Here is a 16035-nt window from a genome sequence, read left to right on the forward strand (position 1 = left end):
GCAAACCCAGCCATATATTTCCAGGAGTCAGGAGCCACAGACACCCTGCAGTGTAGATACACACATCATTATGATTTAAATACCAAACCCCTGTACCTTGTAGAAGTGTGATATACTGAAGCTTCACAACAAAGCAACAAACCTTCGAACAGTGCAGAATATATTGGTAGGGAGAGATTATTGCATAATGGCATCAATATTTTATTTCTGCTGAATTTTTTATCTCAAATTTACTGTTCCCATAAGTAATAGACAGAAACTCATCTGCACCATAGTTACTTATGTATTATGTATTACACGGTCCTGGCAGTCTCAGAAGACAAATCCTTCTTTAAAAAAAAAGAAAAAAAAAACCTCCCCCCCCAAAAAATTAGCTCTTTCAATGACAAATTCCAGCACTCAACAGCAGTACTTCACTGAAATGATTCTTCCAAAAGTTTAAAAATTCTCCATTACATTGTAATGTATATGTTTACCAATCTCATCACTCAAAAATAAAGTGGCCTGGCAGCTTCTAAGCACATTGTAATGTTATCTGCAAGGACAATGAATTATGCATCTCTCCTAGCACTACGTCTGACAAAACAGTCCTGTGATTCCAGTGCTGAGAATCCTGCAGGTCCAGCGAGTTGAGAGGCAGAGAGTAATGCAGCAGTGCTGCCTTCCTAGCCTGGTAGAAAAATGGTGCAAATATTTGAATATGATCTTCTAATAAGAAGAATATAGAAGACAAGCTCTGATTTATGCAATAGCAGAAGGAAAAATTGGGTCAATGGTTTGTAATTATGGAGCTAGTTGGACCTATTGATCAGTGTTAATCAGTGCTCTAACCAAAGCATCCTGAGCAAATTCTTAAGACTCCAATCATCCACCATAAAGGCACTTGAGGGATGTGTTAACCCTTCCACAGTGCCTCTTCTTGAGGGTTGTTTTTTTTTTTTTGGTTTTTTTCTTTTTTTTTTAAAGTATGGACTTGTACAGAAGTAAATGCTCTCTAAACATTCAGTCAAACCTCTCTAGCTGCTGACAGAGATATTTTGCAATATTCACAGCAAATACCTCACATTTTAACTAATGGCAGCCTTCAGTGGAGAGCAGCAGCACACAGGTAAGACACTTCACAGCTAATGTTCTTCCCATAGGAACATAAATTGTTCCTATAAGGGATGCCATAGGGATTCTGCTCCTCCTCAGCCACAAGATGGGGAGGGGGAGAGCACAGCCCAGCCTAGCACATCCCTGTATCCCTAGGGAAGGCAGCAGACTATGCATCTTCCAGACCAAGAATCCAAACGAGGCAACATTCATAATATCTGCGTTTGGAAATCACCTTCAATATGTTTTCCCTGTCGTGACACAGCCACACACTCCTCAGTGCAACTCTGTACTGCAGAAACTGAGTAGGGACAGTAAAAGTGGGGGGGCTGGAGATTGGTTTCCTGTGACATACCTCTTGCTCCCCCCAGAAAGCAACAAAAAGAAAATCCTATGAGGATACTTGCAAAGACTGTTTTTTTTTTTTCCTTGATGATCTCCCACTACTTACTATAAACAGGGCAGCCAGGAGCCAGTCACATGCCTTCAGATCTCTACAACTGAAGTCTTTCCAATTAACTGGCATTTATCCTAAAAAATTGAGAGTATTTCCAGGCAGAAGCATTCCACGTTATGGAGTTGAAAGTGAAATGAAGGAACATTTGCAGGTTGTTAACTAAATTGTAGAGGCAGTAAAGTTTATGATGGCTGAGAAGTTATTCCTGTTGCAGGATCTTATAACTTTATGGATATACTCTCTAGACAAAAAAACTTTGATATTTTGTGTTAATCCAAAGAAAGGCCTCTCCTTTTAGTTTAAGTCTTCCTTCATAAACCTACTTTTCAGTTATCCAAACACACATAATAAGTGTTATCTAGATCATAAGAAATTAGTTTAAATCCCGTTTGCATTCAAATGACACCAAGTTTATTCAGAGCACACACGGCACTCGGTGAGAAATCAAGCCCTCCCCAGGCATGAACAGAAAAATACAGCAAGGAATTAATAATTAGAAGGCAACTTCCAAGAGCAGATGGGATATAGATGCCCTTCCTTGTGTGAGTGTGCATTATTTTACCCAAAATGATACATGTGTGAACCTGACACAAGACAAACGCCTTATAACCAAAGCAGAAGATGCTGCTAGATTTTTCCCCACCAGTTCTTTCATGTAAAGGGGCTGTGGGCATGGCCAGGGTTTGTTGGGTGATGAGAGGACAGCACATCTCAACAAACACCATCACCAGCTGTTAAATAAAAAGTACAATGTCCACTGCCAGGCAGTCATCATCACTGGCCACTAACAAAGGACCTGACTGGGCTTTCTTTTACATTTCCTCTCCAAGACTGAGAAAAGGTTGAACTATTATTTCAGCACAAAGAAATTGAAATAATTTTTTTGCTAAGAAGATACATGTTAGGAGAAAGGTCTCTCAAAACAACACAGCATTCAAAAGGCTCAAAAACTGTGCCATGTCAAATGGAGATAAAAATAACAATAAATAAAAAAAAAAAAAAAAAGCAGTGAAAAAGCAGAAATTACAAAGAGAAAGGAAGGTTTGTTACTCTGGCAAAATGTTTTTAAGGAATTACCACGCATGGTGATTTATATTTCATTTTTAAGCAATAATTTAGAAGAGTGACATCAAGAAGCAGATCACAAAACATTTCCTGAATTGAAGGCAGATCACAGGTGTGACATGATTCTGCCTCACGACTGAGCTCAAGCATGCACTTCATCATTTACCAAAGAAAACACCAAATTTCATCTTTACCTTTAGTTGAATCATCTTCAATCGGTTGTTTGAATAAAGTGATATCCTTAAAAGTGCACAGGAACAAAACCACTTTTTCATGCTCATTTCTTATGGGTGCAATTTGCATGTAGAACCAAACTGGTGTTCCTGAAGCAAAGAAAAAGGTGACATTGAACTGTGGTGTAGCCCAAACTTTCCCCAGCCTGTACATCAATTATTTAATCATTCACATGTTATTACAATACACATGTAATTTAGGACCCTATCTAGATATTTCTATACCTTCCAGATCTTTTAAGTAAAGGTAAAAAAGTAAAAAAGGTAAAAGAAACATATTTGTATTTTTACAGATTCGTTAAAATTGGGAAATGTAACCAATTAGCAGAAACAGGAGACTTTATAAATCTCCATTCTGAAATAAATGTATGATTCTTCTTCTCTTGCTTAGTTTTTTTTTCCCAGAACGTCTCAAATTTACTGTCTGCAGGGTAGACAGGTAAGAAAAAAGGATGGATGGTATCTTTTGATTCCTTCTTCATATAATATAGAGCTATCAAATATAAATTATCGGGGTATACTGTCAAAGGCTACGAATTTGATGCCATTCCATTATTTAAGAGGAACTGAGCTAATCTAGATATATCTTGCAAATGCCCTGTCAGGACAAATCAGGAAATCCAGATTCTTTCCTGTGTTTCAGGTCCTGTGTTTCACCTCCTTGCTGTACAGCCCAGTGGAGCACTCTCCCAATGCAGCTATATTTATTTACCTTTTTATTTTTTATTTTTTGAAATAAACCCAATTTTCAAACCCCACCACTCATCAAATAAACAGCCAGTAAAATCCCTATGGTGCTGGAGTGGTTAGGATGACTGCTCAGGAGCTAAAACTGGTCTTGTCTCCTAGGCTGACACGCACATAACAATCCCTTATGTACATGCAGGTCTGCTCTGTAAGGAGCAACATCCTAAAAGATTTTAAACAATCAACTTAAAAACACCCAAGGACATCAATGTCAGAGACACTTTCCATCCAGCAAAGCTCCATGCTCACAGCCATGTCCCCTCCCTCCCAAACCTGCACCTTCAGGCACTGCACTATAAATGCCTTCACAGCCATCTAATTACCTTTGGGATTTGATGTGCTTTCAGCCAGTTGACATAAAGGCTTTTCTCCTGAGCTGCCTGAATGCCAGCCTGAGGGCTGACACACTGAGACAAGCCATTTGCCCACTGGTATCCCATGGCCACCACTGGCCCCCCTAAATCTCCTCTAAGGAATCGTGGCTTGAAGCTGTGCCAGGAGCTGCAGGGTAGATGCCCAGAGGGCAAAGAAACCCATTTGGACCACGACTGATGTGAGGATAGTTAAATCTAAAGGGCTCCAAAATTCAGCATTGCTAAACTGGGATTAAACCAGTAACTCCCTGGCAGTAACTGGAGAACTGGGAAAGATGGGGAACTGACTGATAATTTCAAAGCTATTACACTGATTACTTGATTATCTCAATTCCCAGTTGCTAATCCAAGACAAAAGACTCTTTTCATTCCTTCTAAAAGCAGAGTGCTGCAGCTCTCTGGAGTAATACTCTACTTGCACTTAACACCTGGCAACATATCTGCACCTTATGAAAAGCTCTGAATGTAAGGCTGCAAAATAACCTGTACAACAGCACTGATAAAAATCAAAGATGGAAGCAAGGTGGCTAATGCAATAGAGGCAGCAAGCTGGGCAAAAGCAGGCAAAGAGGATTCCTGAGTATTACAATATTTTATATATATATATATATATACACACATACACATGTGTTTATGTATGTATAAATATATATATATGCACATGCTGAACGTGGCTGCTGACTAGCTGGTGGGTAGCACAGAGGACTATATAGGAGGAAGTGCAGTAAAGCCAAAGAAAGTTGTAGCAAGCTTTCAGGTCTGCTTGCTGGGTTAAAATGCCAGACAGGGGCAAGGGAAGTCAGCAGTCATATGGGTGCTGCAGGAGAACATCAGCTCTTCAAAGATCATCCCTGTGCTGAAGGAAAGAATGGGAAAGCAACATGAAAATCTCAAAATCTCCCTCGTGCCTAAAGCATAGAGGAATGGGTGAGAAAGAAAAGGTCGTGCCACAAAATCAAAAATACATGGCACCTCAGGGCCTACAGTTTGAAAACGTGGGTGGGAGGGTGCTCTAAGGGTATTGCAAGTTCCATACAACAGGCAGATCTCTGCCAACCCCTTTCTGTATTTTGCCAAAAGATATTAATTTATACCAACAGATACTACTCTACCCTTTATCTGCTCCAATATTCAGCCTGAAGGATAAGAATAACAAGCAGGCAGTTTCTTGAAGAACCATCTTCTGCAAGTCTCAGAGTATGACAAATGGAAGCAAACCCTGGGAAAACCTAATGCAAAACTAGAGCCAAAAGGTGAGCCCATTAGTGTTTGCAAGAGCTGGAAGTTCTGGGCATCAGGAGATGGAGAAGAAAGCTGGCAACTGACATTATGAATAGGAATTCACTAAAGCCTGAAAAGAAATATGATGACTTTTCCACAAAGTCCTTCTGTAAGCCTGCATAACTCATGGAAAGTATAGGCTTAGAGATCTGAGCAAAGATGAAGATTTTATTAACACAACTGCAGCTCAATAAATCTCTGAAGCGTCATGAAGCTCCAGCAGGCAAAGCACAACCCAAAGCAAAAAGCAACTGGCTTGTTACAGAAAAGTCACCAAGAGAAGGCTTTCCTCTTCTTATATTTCAATAAAATAGAAAGGAATTTAGTTCAGGACCAGCTCATGCCAAAGCAGGAGTTGCCAGACCAATTAATGAGAGAAGTCAGGATCAGGGAGAGCACTGGGTCTCTGAGATCCATCTTTGGGTCTCACATGGACACAGGGTATGGCAGTGCTGGGCACCACCACCTGCAAAGATACCCACCATAAGTCTACCCAGGCATTTGTCCCTTGTGTGAGTGAACTTTCAGGTGACCTGCACAGGAAATAAGCAAAGTAGAAAATCTAGAGAATAGACACATCCATATGCTCAGGAACCAAAGAGAGGTCATTCAGAGGACTCTCCTGGGCACCTGCTGGATTTCACAGCCACCCTTGCTTTTCTTTTCAATTAAAGTTTTGGCTAAAACTGCCTGCTTTGAAGCAGGCACAGCCAGAGAAATCTAACCACATTTCTTACTGTTTAAGTGCACACAGAGGAAGATTTAGTCCAGAAAGGTAAAGTAGAAGTAAAGCATAAAGCATGTGGTTTTGTTTCAAGACAAAATATCTGGGATGCTCTCTTCAGTGTCATGAAAGGTTTCTGTGAGTTTGCAGTAAAACCACCAACCTGACCCCAGCAAGGTGCTCCAAGCCAGCACCAAAGTCCACCCAAGGGGAACCATAGCCTCAGCTACTGGGATGAAGGCAGATGAACCAGGGGGAAATGTTCCCAACCCTACAGGAGCTGCATTCTGTACTGGGCAAGGAAAACCAAACTGGAAAAAACATCTCCATCAAGATTGCACTTGGCTTCTGTTTGACTTGGCCACTGACCCAAGCAACCAGACTTGGTCTGCTCAGTGTAGAGGAACAGATTTTCTGGAGCACATTTCACCTGACAGTTTTGGCTTTCTCTCTTGGGAAGGTGGCCTGTCCAGAAAGGGCAGCTGTTTTGCTCCACTGACAACAGCAGGAGAGTTGTCCACACTGCACAAGCCCAGAGCAAGACCACACAACATCATGGATCTTGCTTAGTATGTGCTCTAGCACTGATAAGCCAGAAGTACAACCCACATATGTGTCTGGACACAAAATGTGACTGCAGTGACTCATGGTTAAGATAAACTGAAGAAAATCTTTCCTGGTTCTGGCAAACCCCAGTAAACCCAATGCCACCAAGAGGAAGGAACTTATGCCCTAAATCCTATTAAATTACAAAATTCCCTGGTTTTCTAATCAATCCCTGGGTTAGGCACTAAATTCAGCACTGTCATTAGAGCTCATGTGTTGGTTTACACAAGGCAGAGGCACTGCTGGGAACATCCACTCATGGCAGCTGGGGGCTGGGTTCTCACCTGAGGAGACATGGGGGGTAACCTCATTCAGGATTTCTTTTCACTTAACCCAGGCAGTTTCGTTTCAAGAAAAAATCCTTTTGGAAAGAAGGAGTCAGAATAGAGACAGGAGGAAACAGCTATTTTTGGTAGTCTGAACACACATCCTGAAAAAAAGAGTTTTCTTGAGATTTGGTAGCCAAATCTTCTCCAAAAATTGCACCAATTTTACCTGTATGTCAAAATTAAAATTTATTTTAGTCTATTAAATATTTAAATACACATTATCACTCCTAGCACCATACACAAATATATACATACTGTTTTTCTTGTAGAGGAGAATTTCAAAGCAGTTTGACTCATAGTTGTCGAAAGTTTGTCTGACTTTTTCAATGGTCTTCTTGTCTGTCAGTTCACCATACATAAAACTGAAAAAAGAAAAACAAAATGTTTCTTTTTTTCTAGACAAGCAACAATTTTGTTAACCACTATAAGCACTGAAGATGATATAGCTGTCATTTAACAAAGTTCAGCTATGATTTACACTTCATTAAAACATTTAGTGTCACAAGGAAACCAACAATAGTAATAAACCAAACCATGACCACCTTTTTACTGTAAATGACAGCAAATAAATCTAACGGAATGTTTCATTAAGTGCTTTTCTGAGCATATCGTTTAGGATTTATGGTTAGAAAAAGAGCTGATAGCCTATAAACCATTACTGCCATAGCTGCAGGCCATGGGAATGCTGCTGTCAAAACAGCAGAAACTGAACAAAACCTCTAAAACCCCCAAATTTTGTTCAGTCCTCTTGAAAAGGCTGCTGGAGGAGAAATGGAAGCTACAACAGGTAAAGGCTGTTGGCTGAGTCAATTGCTACAAATCTAATCAAGATACATCTGGGACTGTAAGATAATTTGAATCCTTCTGCTAAATACCAATTACAAAATGAGGGAGGATGCAGCTAGTAAGCAGCCCTGACTGTAATTCTCTGACAATTCAGCACAGAAAGAAGTGTCTGAGTTGTCTCAGTGTAGGTACATCTGCACTGCTACCAAACATAACTAAATTCACCCTCATCTTTCATATTTTACATTGCAGTTCTTTAATATTTCAGCGAAAAGATGGAAAACATTAAAATGCTTTTGGAGATTCACCCCTGCCAGAGAATATAAAAATGTAATTTTAACTTTGTTGTTTCTTGCCACCTGACCATCTTGTCTTTGCATTCTTCTTCAAGTCAGACTTTCAGGTGGTGTAAGAAAACCCAACCCCTGTCCTTACTCTGGAAAGCCTTTGTAAGGAAACAGCCAGACTTTCATTGTAATTTTTCACCGGATTAAAACAAATGAAGACCACTCAGTGCAAATTCCCAATTACACAACTGGATGAAAATGGAACATAGGATAAAAGCTCTCAGCCACTTGGATGAATATACTTTTAATTTATCAGACTTTTTTTTTTTTTTTCCTATTTTCTTTGTTCACAGTTTGAGCTTCAGCTGAAACCTACAACAGACAACCCTGAGAACATGGAGGAGAAAAGAAAATCTATCAGTGCTCCTGTGGTTTCAATGCAGCTTCTCCTATTGATCAGCAGACCTCCAAAGGCTCAATAAACATTTATTTTACATCTCCTGTTCTGAGAAAAACAATAAAACAGCACAGTGGTTAGTGACTCGGCAAGCATTAAAATACCCAATGAAGGCCAGACCATTAATTTTTTCTTTACACAGCCAACCCAGGGAGGTACCAGGGCTGCTCCCAGAATAAGGGGCTGCCCAACATGGGTGCTGGAGGCAGATGCGGGGCATCCAAGCGATGACAACATCAGAATGTCACTGCAGGACCTTCTTCATCAATAACAAAGGGAGAGCTATTGATAAATGACATAACTGTTACCTCTGGAACAGTGATTTAATGGAGATACCACTATGGTGACTGCTGCCAGGAAAAGGTTTTACCAGGGCACAAGGTCTCAGTAAGGGACTGCTCATCACTGGCATCCACGGCTGTCTTTGGGAAATCCTTACTGCTCATTTTCAAAGGACCTGCCATTATTTCCAGAGTTCAGCTGATAACCTCTTACACATCTATAGGTGAGGTGACAACAAAAGGAGTTTGATCTTATATTTCATTTAATCTATGCCTTTATAAAAGCACTGATGAGGTAAAGGCAGATTGCTCTTCTGCCTGCAAGACAAGACCCAGTAGTTTTTACACAGACTGTTGTGCAATTCAATTCCCTCTTTTTTTTTTTTTTTTTTTTTTGTTTGTTTGTTTTGTCTTTTTTTTTGTTTTGGTTTTTTGGGGTTTTTTGTTATCTTGAGATTTAAAACAATGTTTCTCATAGTCCTGAAGGAAACAGATAACAAGAATTTGTTAAAGTGTTTGACTTTACATGGCTTATAATGCAGAAAGACATCATTAATTAGTGTTAAAATCACTAATCATACTTGGCCTTCAGAGTGGTGGATGATACCAGTTAGAGCTGCTGAATACAATCAATCAACTTTATGTTTTTAATTAAAGGCCGCTTATTATTGCAGTAAACCTGTAATACTCAAATCTTGTGTTATTTTCACATATAAAGAGACATTTTAAAGACTGAAGGAGTAATAAAATTTTTTTCTGAAGGCAATTTTTAACAGCACCAAAGAAACCTCACAGCCACTCACTGTATAAGTTATGTAAGATCTTTGCTTATCACAGGTTTAATTTAATTTAGTCTGTCCTATTTTGTACACATGGAGAGACTCCTACTTCTTCAGTCAATCACTCTGTCTTTTTCTGCCTCATGTATTTTGTTATTTAGTGCTTGTCGAGTGCCTTCAGTGCAAACTCTACAAGACATAAATATCAAAACCACCATGCTACTGGGAATCTCACTACCTAGAAAAATAGACTTATCAAAGAGAAACAAGACTTGCCGAAATACTCAGAGAAAGGCACAATTTTAGATAATTCCCCCATCTCTGAAACAGACCATTTGTCATTTAAGATGCCTGGACTCCTGCCTCCTTTTGAAAGCATCCCTTGGCACAGAAAAGCCCCATCTGAAGCTTTGTTCATGCTCTTCTATCTTTTGTCAGGATCTGGAGCAGCAACATCAGAAGAGCCCCAGGCCTGCAGTGTGTGCCAGGGCAGTATTTAGCAGCTGCTTGTGAGGAATTATCCAGGAGAGAGGACAGGTGAAGCACAGAAGGAATATGATCCCATATCCAAGTTACAGCTCCCGTCCAAAAGCATTGGATGAAAAGGCATCAATTACAATGGACAAACATCTACCCAGGAGGAACAGCAAATACAGACACACATCAATATCTTCAAAACTTTGCAAGTTAAAGAGCAGGCACCATTTCTAAGTAGAAACAGCTCATCTCCCTGGGCCCCACCAGTGAGCTCAGCAAGGTTTCTTTACACAGCTTAAGCAGTGCAGGGAGCCCTTCTCACATAAACAAAAATTAGGTCAAGAAGGTAACATCTCAGGATCAAATCAGACTTGTTTCAAGTCCCACATGCTGTACTCACCATGCAAAATCCCACTTCTTTGAACACAGTGGGAATTTTGCCACCAGCTTCACTGGAGCCAAGATTTCACACAGACTTTTTTTTAACTCCACTTGTAATGGTGGAAAAATCAAAACAAGGGGGACCAAAGATGCTGCAAGTGTTTCCTTGGAATCGCTACCTGTAAGCAACAGCTTCAGCAAGGAGACTCAGTTCCACCCCCCTGTACAGCTGGAGCAAGGGCTAAGAGAAGGTTTTTTCCTTTTTGAGAACAAAACCCACAACCAGTTACCCCCAGCCTGGTGCGAAGCTGCCGGGTACGAAGAAAGGTTTGCAAAGCAAAGCCTGGAGCAAATGCCAAGTGTAAAAGGCCAGGGTAGATCTGTTAAAGAGCCACCCAAAGGGTGTCTGCTCTACTGAAGGTTTGATGAGAATATGGAGCTTAACTGATAAGCAGCAACGCCAGAAAACAGTAATTTTACTTCCAGCATTGAAGAGGGTTTTCACGTGTTATAACCCTTTATTCTTTGAACATATTCATGAAGATATAAGTTGCCACAACTGTGGGCAACTGGGCATGAAACAAGTGTTTTTCCTGCATGCTGGCTGATCTATCAGTGCACCTCCAGGCTTAGGTTTCTGCATGGTTAATTGAAGTTTAAAGGTATCACAACTACAGATGCCCTCTTCCTCCTGGACCCTCAGCTCATTTTCATGAGCTTCACCAGCACACAAGTTCTCCCACCTGAAAATCTTGTGTATTGTAGCACCCACATACAAATTATTACACATACCAGCCCCAGCCACACCTGCAACTTTGGTTGCCACATGGACCCAGAAATAACACACTTTGTTTCCCATCATGGAATATTCATGTAGCCTGACTCCTTATCTACATCTTAAGAGCAGCCCCAATGTAGAGCACGGGGTGGGAGAGGATATAGATGATACCTGCTGGACTACCCAGGAGAAAAGCATAGGTGAGAGCTATTTGAAGGCACTATACCTTACATACAGGGGAAAATGGCCCAAATATTACAAAATTTATAAATTCTCCTTTATCACACTCGTGATCAGTAACAAGAACTCTAAGCAGGGACTAGACTTACATTGTTTGCCACTGTGTATTTTTCTTTGGTTGGATATTTGGCACTAAGCAGCTGTAAAAACAGACCCTTCCAAAACTTGCAATAAAGGTGTGGCACCGTAGCACTCTTTTCCCAGAGCATTTTCCTTAGAACAGTAAAGCAAACATTACATTAAAGCAATTCTTATGTATGATGCCACACAATCTGTGCCTAACATAGCAAATCTGGACTGAGAGCCTGACTTAGAAAATAATATAACAAATAGCCCCCAATATAAAAAAACCTCCACTGACTTTCTACTGAGCAAGCTCAAGCAGGTACCATCGGTTTTCAAGGCTATTTTCCATTCCATACAGCAGCACAGCTCTTCATTAGAAAGCAGCCCCAAAGCCATTACTCTGGAAGGCAGCACACTGCATGTCAGACCATGTCAAAAACCTCTCCAGCTCTCCTTTAATCCACAAAGACTTGGATGGCTCCAAAGAAGCAAAAAACATCACAACACATATATAACTCTACCAGTTAAGGCCCAGACACAAAAGAAGCACTGGCCATGCCTTTAGTGCCCTCTGCTACCAATTCCACTTTCCACAATTATTCCTCCTTTAATTTGTATCTTTATGGTTTACCTGTTCAAGATCTGCTTGAACATGGTCAAAAGAGGATCCTTACAAATGGTAGCTAGAGCCCACCACGTTCACAAGAAGCACTCAGACAGAATAAACCTTTTGGTCCCCTCAGAATTTGAGGCACAGGGGAATTATTATCAGAGCAGTATTGCTAAACCTTTTCTTCCCCAATGTTTTCCAACAATCTCATTCTATATTTGTAATTACTTTAACATACACAGACTATAAAAGTGCTGGCTTACAGCAAACTTATACAGTGCAACACAGAGGATAGCAGAGAAAGAAGGGGAAAGCACACGTGTATACCAGGGAGAGCTGCAGAAAGGCTCTTTCAGCCTCACTGAGTGTATTGACTCTCTTGCCACTGTGTGAATGGATATTTCATTTCAGCAGCACGTGCCCCTCTCTTCTCCACGGTGCATTAGAGGACACCTGGCTGCACAGAGCAACCCTGGATCCCCAAGGCTTCCTCCCCTTCCCAGCAGATGAAAGCAATGGCCACGTGTCAGGACACGTTGCTTTTTGGAGTAAGGAATGATGGACATCACAGGACAGGTTCTGCACCCTGCTTCTGCCAGCTGAAGCATCAGCAGCTGATCAGTGCCTGCCAGCACCCATCTCCCAAAACCCATCGTTATAGATACACAGCTCCCTCCTCCCAGTGTGCTGGAGCTGGTCATTCCCTGCATGTATAAAGGGAAAACCTACACAAACTCCTAGCTCAGCCATTCCTTATTGCCTCTGACCCCTGTTTGCTCACACACACACATTAGGGATTTAGTACTTCTCCAAAGCATCTCCTTTTAAAGGATGCAGCAGACAAGGCACAGATGCATGTCTGACCATAAACCACAGCTGCCTGCTTCTGAAAGACCACAAAGAAAAGGAAAAGCCATCAAGCTGCAATGCTTCGAGTAAATCTATCATCAGCTTAATCATTCTTTTGGGAATAAAGATGCAGTTTGCACATTACTGTGCTCTGTGTGTGTGTGTAGTAACAGGGAAGAACACGAGCTACCTAATAGCTCTCTACCTTCTGGCATGATAACAGAAGAATGAACAAAAACCTAGTAAAAAACGACTTTTGAAATCTATTACCTAGACCCCCACTTTCTTTATTGGATCATTAGCTAGAGTACATCTATCCAGATATTAATATTATTACTGATCATACCTTTCAAAGTATTTTACGACATCCTGAATAAGTTGCTGGTTTCATGCATTTAAAGCCTATTCCAGTACTTCAAAACAATGTTTTTTTTACACCAATCCTTTTTTCCAAAAACTCATTGCTCTCCCCATCAGTTTAAAATTCTGAAAGTGCATCAAGTGGCAATGAACAAGTCTGCATACCTGCAGGTGCTGCTCTTCTGCATGACGTCAGCTCGATGGTAGCCAGAAAGTTTACAAAAACCGTCATTACTATAAACTACAGGCCAGTCCACAATCTGGGCATTTCCCAGCAAAAAACTGGATTCTGAAAAGAGAAAAAGAGAGAAAGGGCTGGTGTCAGTGGCAAAGTAAATTTAAATCCTCCATGTGCTACACAGCAGATGCAGAGTTATTCATGTTGGTAACTTCTGTCGTGAAATTTCAGTGGGAACTGAAATCCAAACGGGCATCAGAAAAGAAATTGTGATGAAACAGGATAACACCTAGCAACATAAGTAGCTTCTTGCACCCCAGAATACTGATTAAACCACCAATGCTTTAACAACTTAGAAAGGATTCATTTATTTGTAGCATCTGGGTTTCAGGTTTGATTTTCATTTTGCATTTGTTTTGAAATTAACCTTAATTTAACTTTCACACCGGGGTTTAAATGCCAAAATGTATGTGTGCCCTACACTGATGATGCCTCTCTTGTTAAGGCAAAGACATTTCTCCTCCTAGCAGGTCTGATTTCTGTTTTGCAGGACACAACCAGCATCCCTGGGACAAGGGACAGTGAGTGCAGGAGGCAGTGGGGAGGGTTGGGATGTGCCCATGGCATCTCGTGGTACACCACGAGCCACAGAACACCTGGGAGTGAGGATATGAAGTGACCCCACATGGAAATTCAGGATGATGTGGGAACTGAAGAGTGCCAAAGGGACTTACATGCTAAAATAACACAAAACAGGTGCTGAATTTCGGTGTCAGTGTATTAAAATGCAAATAAGTGGGTTTGGCTCATCTTAGGAACGTGCATCCATTGCTGTAAAAACAAAAATATGGGCAGGGAGTATTGCTAGGAGGCTGAACTCAGGTTTGAATATCACTTCAGTTATTTGTTCTCTCAGTCAGTGCCTACAGTTTATACGCACGGACTGGCACCAACAGATCATGAGATAGTCCTAAAATAGTTTTATTCACTAGTTTGGAAAGATTCTTCCATCCCTTGCTTTTAGCAAGGCATTTCCAACGAAGGGAACACCCATTTTGCCTAAACACAATGCTGTGGGATTTTATGTTCACTGACATGGTAAACATTCCTGATTTTGTTTCAGAAATTATATTCTTATTTAGTAGAAGTTCTCAAACTGTAGTCTGTGATGAGTTTTCTTTATTTTTACTGTTAGTTTTCAATTTAATTTTGACTGCAGCTATGGAAAAAAACGGTCCCATTCACTGATGCTAAAAATCTATAAAAAAAAAATCTATAAAATAAAACTATTAACAATGACTGCTGTATAGAAACAATAGCAAATGTTCTTTCCAGCAGTTCTTGGGACAGGGGGAAAGAAATGCAAATTTTCCTCATAACAGCCAATTACTTACAGACATATGCTCAGTTGCACCCATTCATTTTCACATAAAAGTGACGCTGTGTTTGCATGAGCCACACACATCCTTCTCAGAGTATTTAAAACTGTGACTGGATTGTACATTATGCAAACATTATTCTGTTGAACAAGGAAAATGTACTGAAAAAAACAGTATTTATTTCTTTTCTCAGTACAAGCACGAACTTGGAAAAAATACTCTGGAAATTATTGGATTTTCTACAGAAAAGCAGATTAAAAATATTTAAAAGCCAACCAATGCGAGAAATAGAAGTTTAGATTTTGAGAAACCTAACACTTCTAAGCTCAAAGATTCTAGTTGAATCCATCCCAAATATTCTCAAGCCTAAATGCCAACTTAAAAAATTTGCTTTCACACCCAAAGGGAGATGCCCTCTCTGCACACAGCAGGAGACAAGAAGTGAAGCCAAAGCATTTCACCAAATATTCTTAGCTTTCAGCAGCCCTTCCTGCCCAGCACAGACACTAACACAGGGGACATTCCACTCCTTGGAAACCTCAGCATTTGCTGGAGCTCATTGCATTGTACTGATGTCCCCCAACACCTTGCATCTTCTCCAGTCTGGAAAAAGGGAAACACCACCAGCCTCCAAAACCAACGTCCCCCTTGTTTGGGGGGGACATCCCAGAAGCTGGAGATGATGGGAGGATCAGCAGCTCTTCCATCTCCCACCACATGGGGAAACAAGCTATTTTACAAGTCCTCCAATAAGATTTGGAAAGAGAATTCTTTAGGGGATTGCTTTTCACCAAGTTTTGCTCATGAATCTAGATCCATTGGGCGCAACCTGGTCAATCAGAGACTGCAACACCAAACTCCCCCAGTGGATGCTGTGCACATCTGGGTGCTCCCCAGAGGACTCATTCAAAAGCTGATAACTCTGCTTCGAAGCCTCCCCATCTGACAGACATTATTGTGGTTGTGTATTCCCACCACGTAAGTGTTTCAGGACACAGAGTACACAGCAGAAGATGTGTTGCAGCCAGCAGCTGACATACGGCATTTAATGGTTGTCTTTGATGGATTTTATACTTCTTTACACCCACAGATTTCAAAATACTTGGTAAGGCAGACACTAAACTGATCAAACCTACTCGAAATTTTGGAGGGAAAAAAACCCAAAACATAGAGCCAAACTATTGGCTCTAAAACTAAAAGAACCCATAAAATTAGA

General features: G+C 40.7%; 1 protein-coding gene across 1 annotated transcript in view; it reads right to left on the minus strand.

The window, feature by feature from the left end:
* KCNH5 (potassium voltage-gated channel subfamily H member 5) overlaps positions 1 to 16035 on the minus strand; it is a 155868-nt gene that overhangs the window by 129130 nt on the left and 10703 nt on the right. The window contains exons 2-4 of the mRNA XM_071745317.1: positions 13428 to 13551; positions 7167 to 7273; positions 2812 to 2940 (exon numbers count right to left, since the gene is read on the minus strand). Of these exons, the coding sequence (XP_071601418.1) occupies positions 2812 to 2940; positions 7167 to 7273; positions 13428 to 13551 (360 nt within the window). The remainder of the gene's footprint in view (positions 1 to 2811; positions 2941 to 7166; positions 7274 to 13427; positions 13552 to 16035) is intronic.

This window comes from Heliangelus exortis, chromosome 5, assembly GCF_036169615.1.
Source record: "Heliangelus exortis chromosome 5, bHelExo1.hap1, whole genome shotgun sequence".
NCBI classification, from domain to species: domain Eukaryota; kingdom Metazoa; phylum Chordata; class Aves; order Apodiformes; family Trochilidae; genus Heliangelus; species Heliangelus exortis.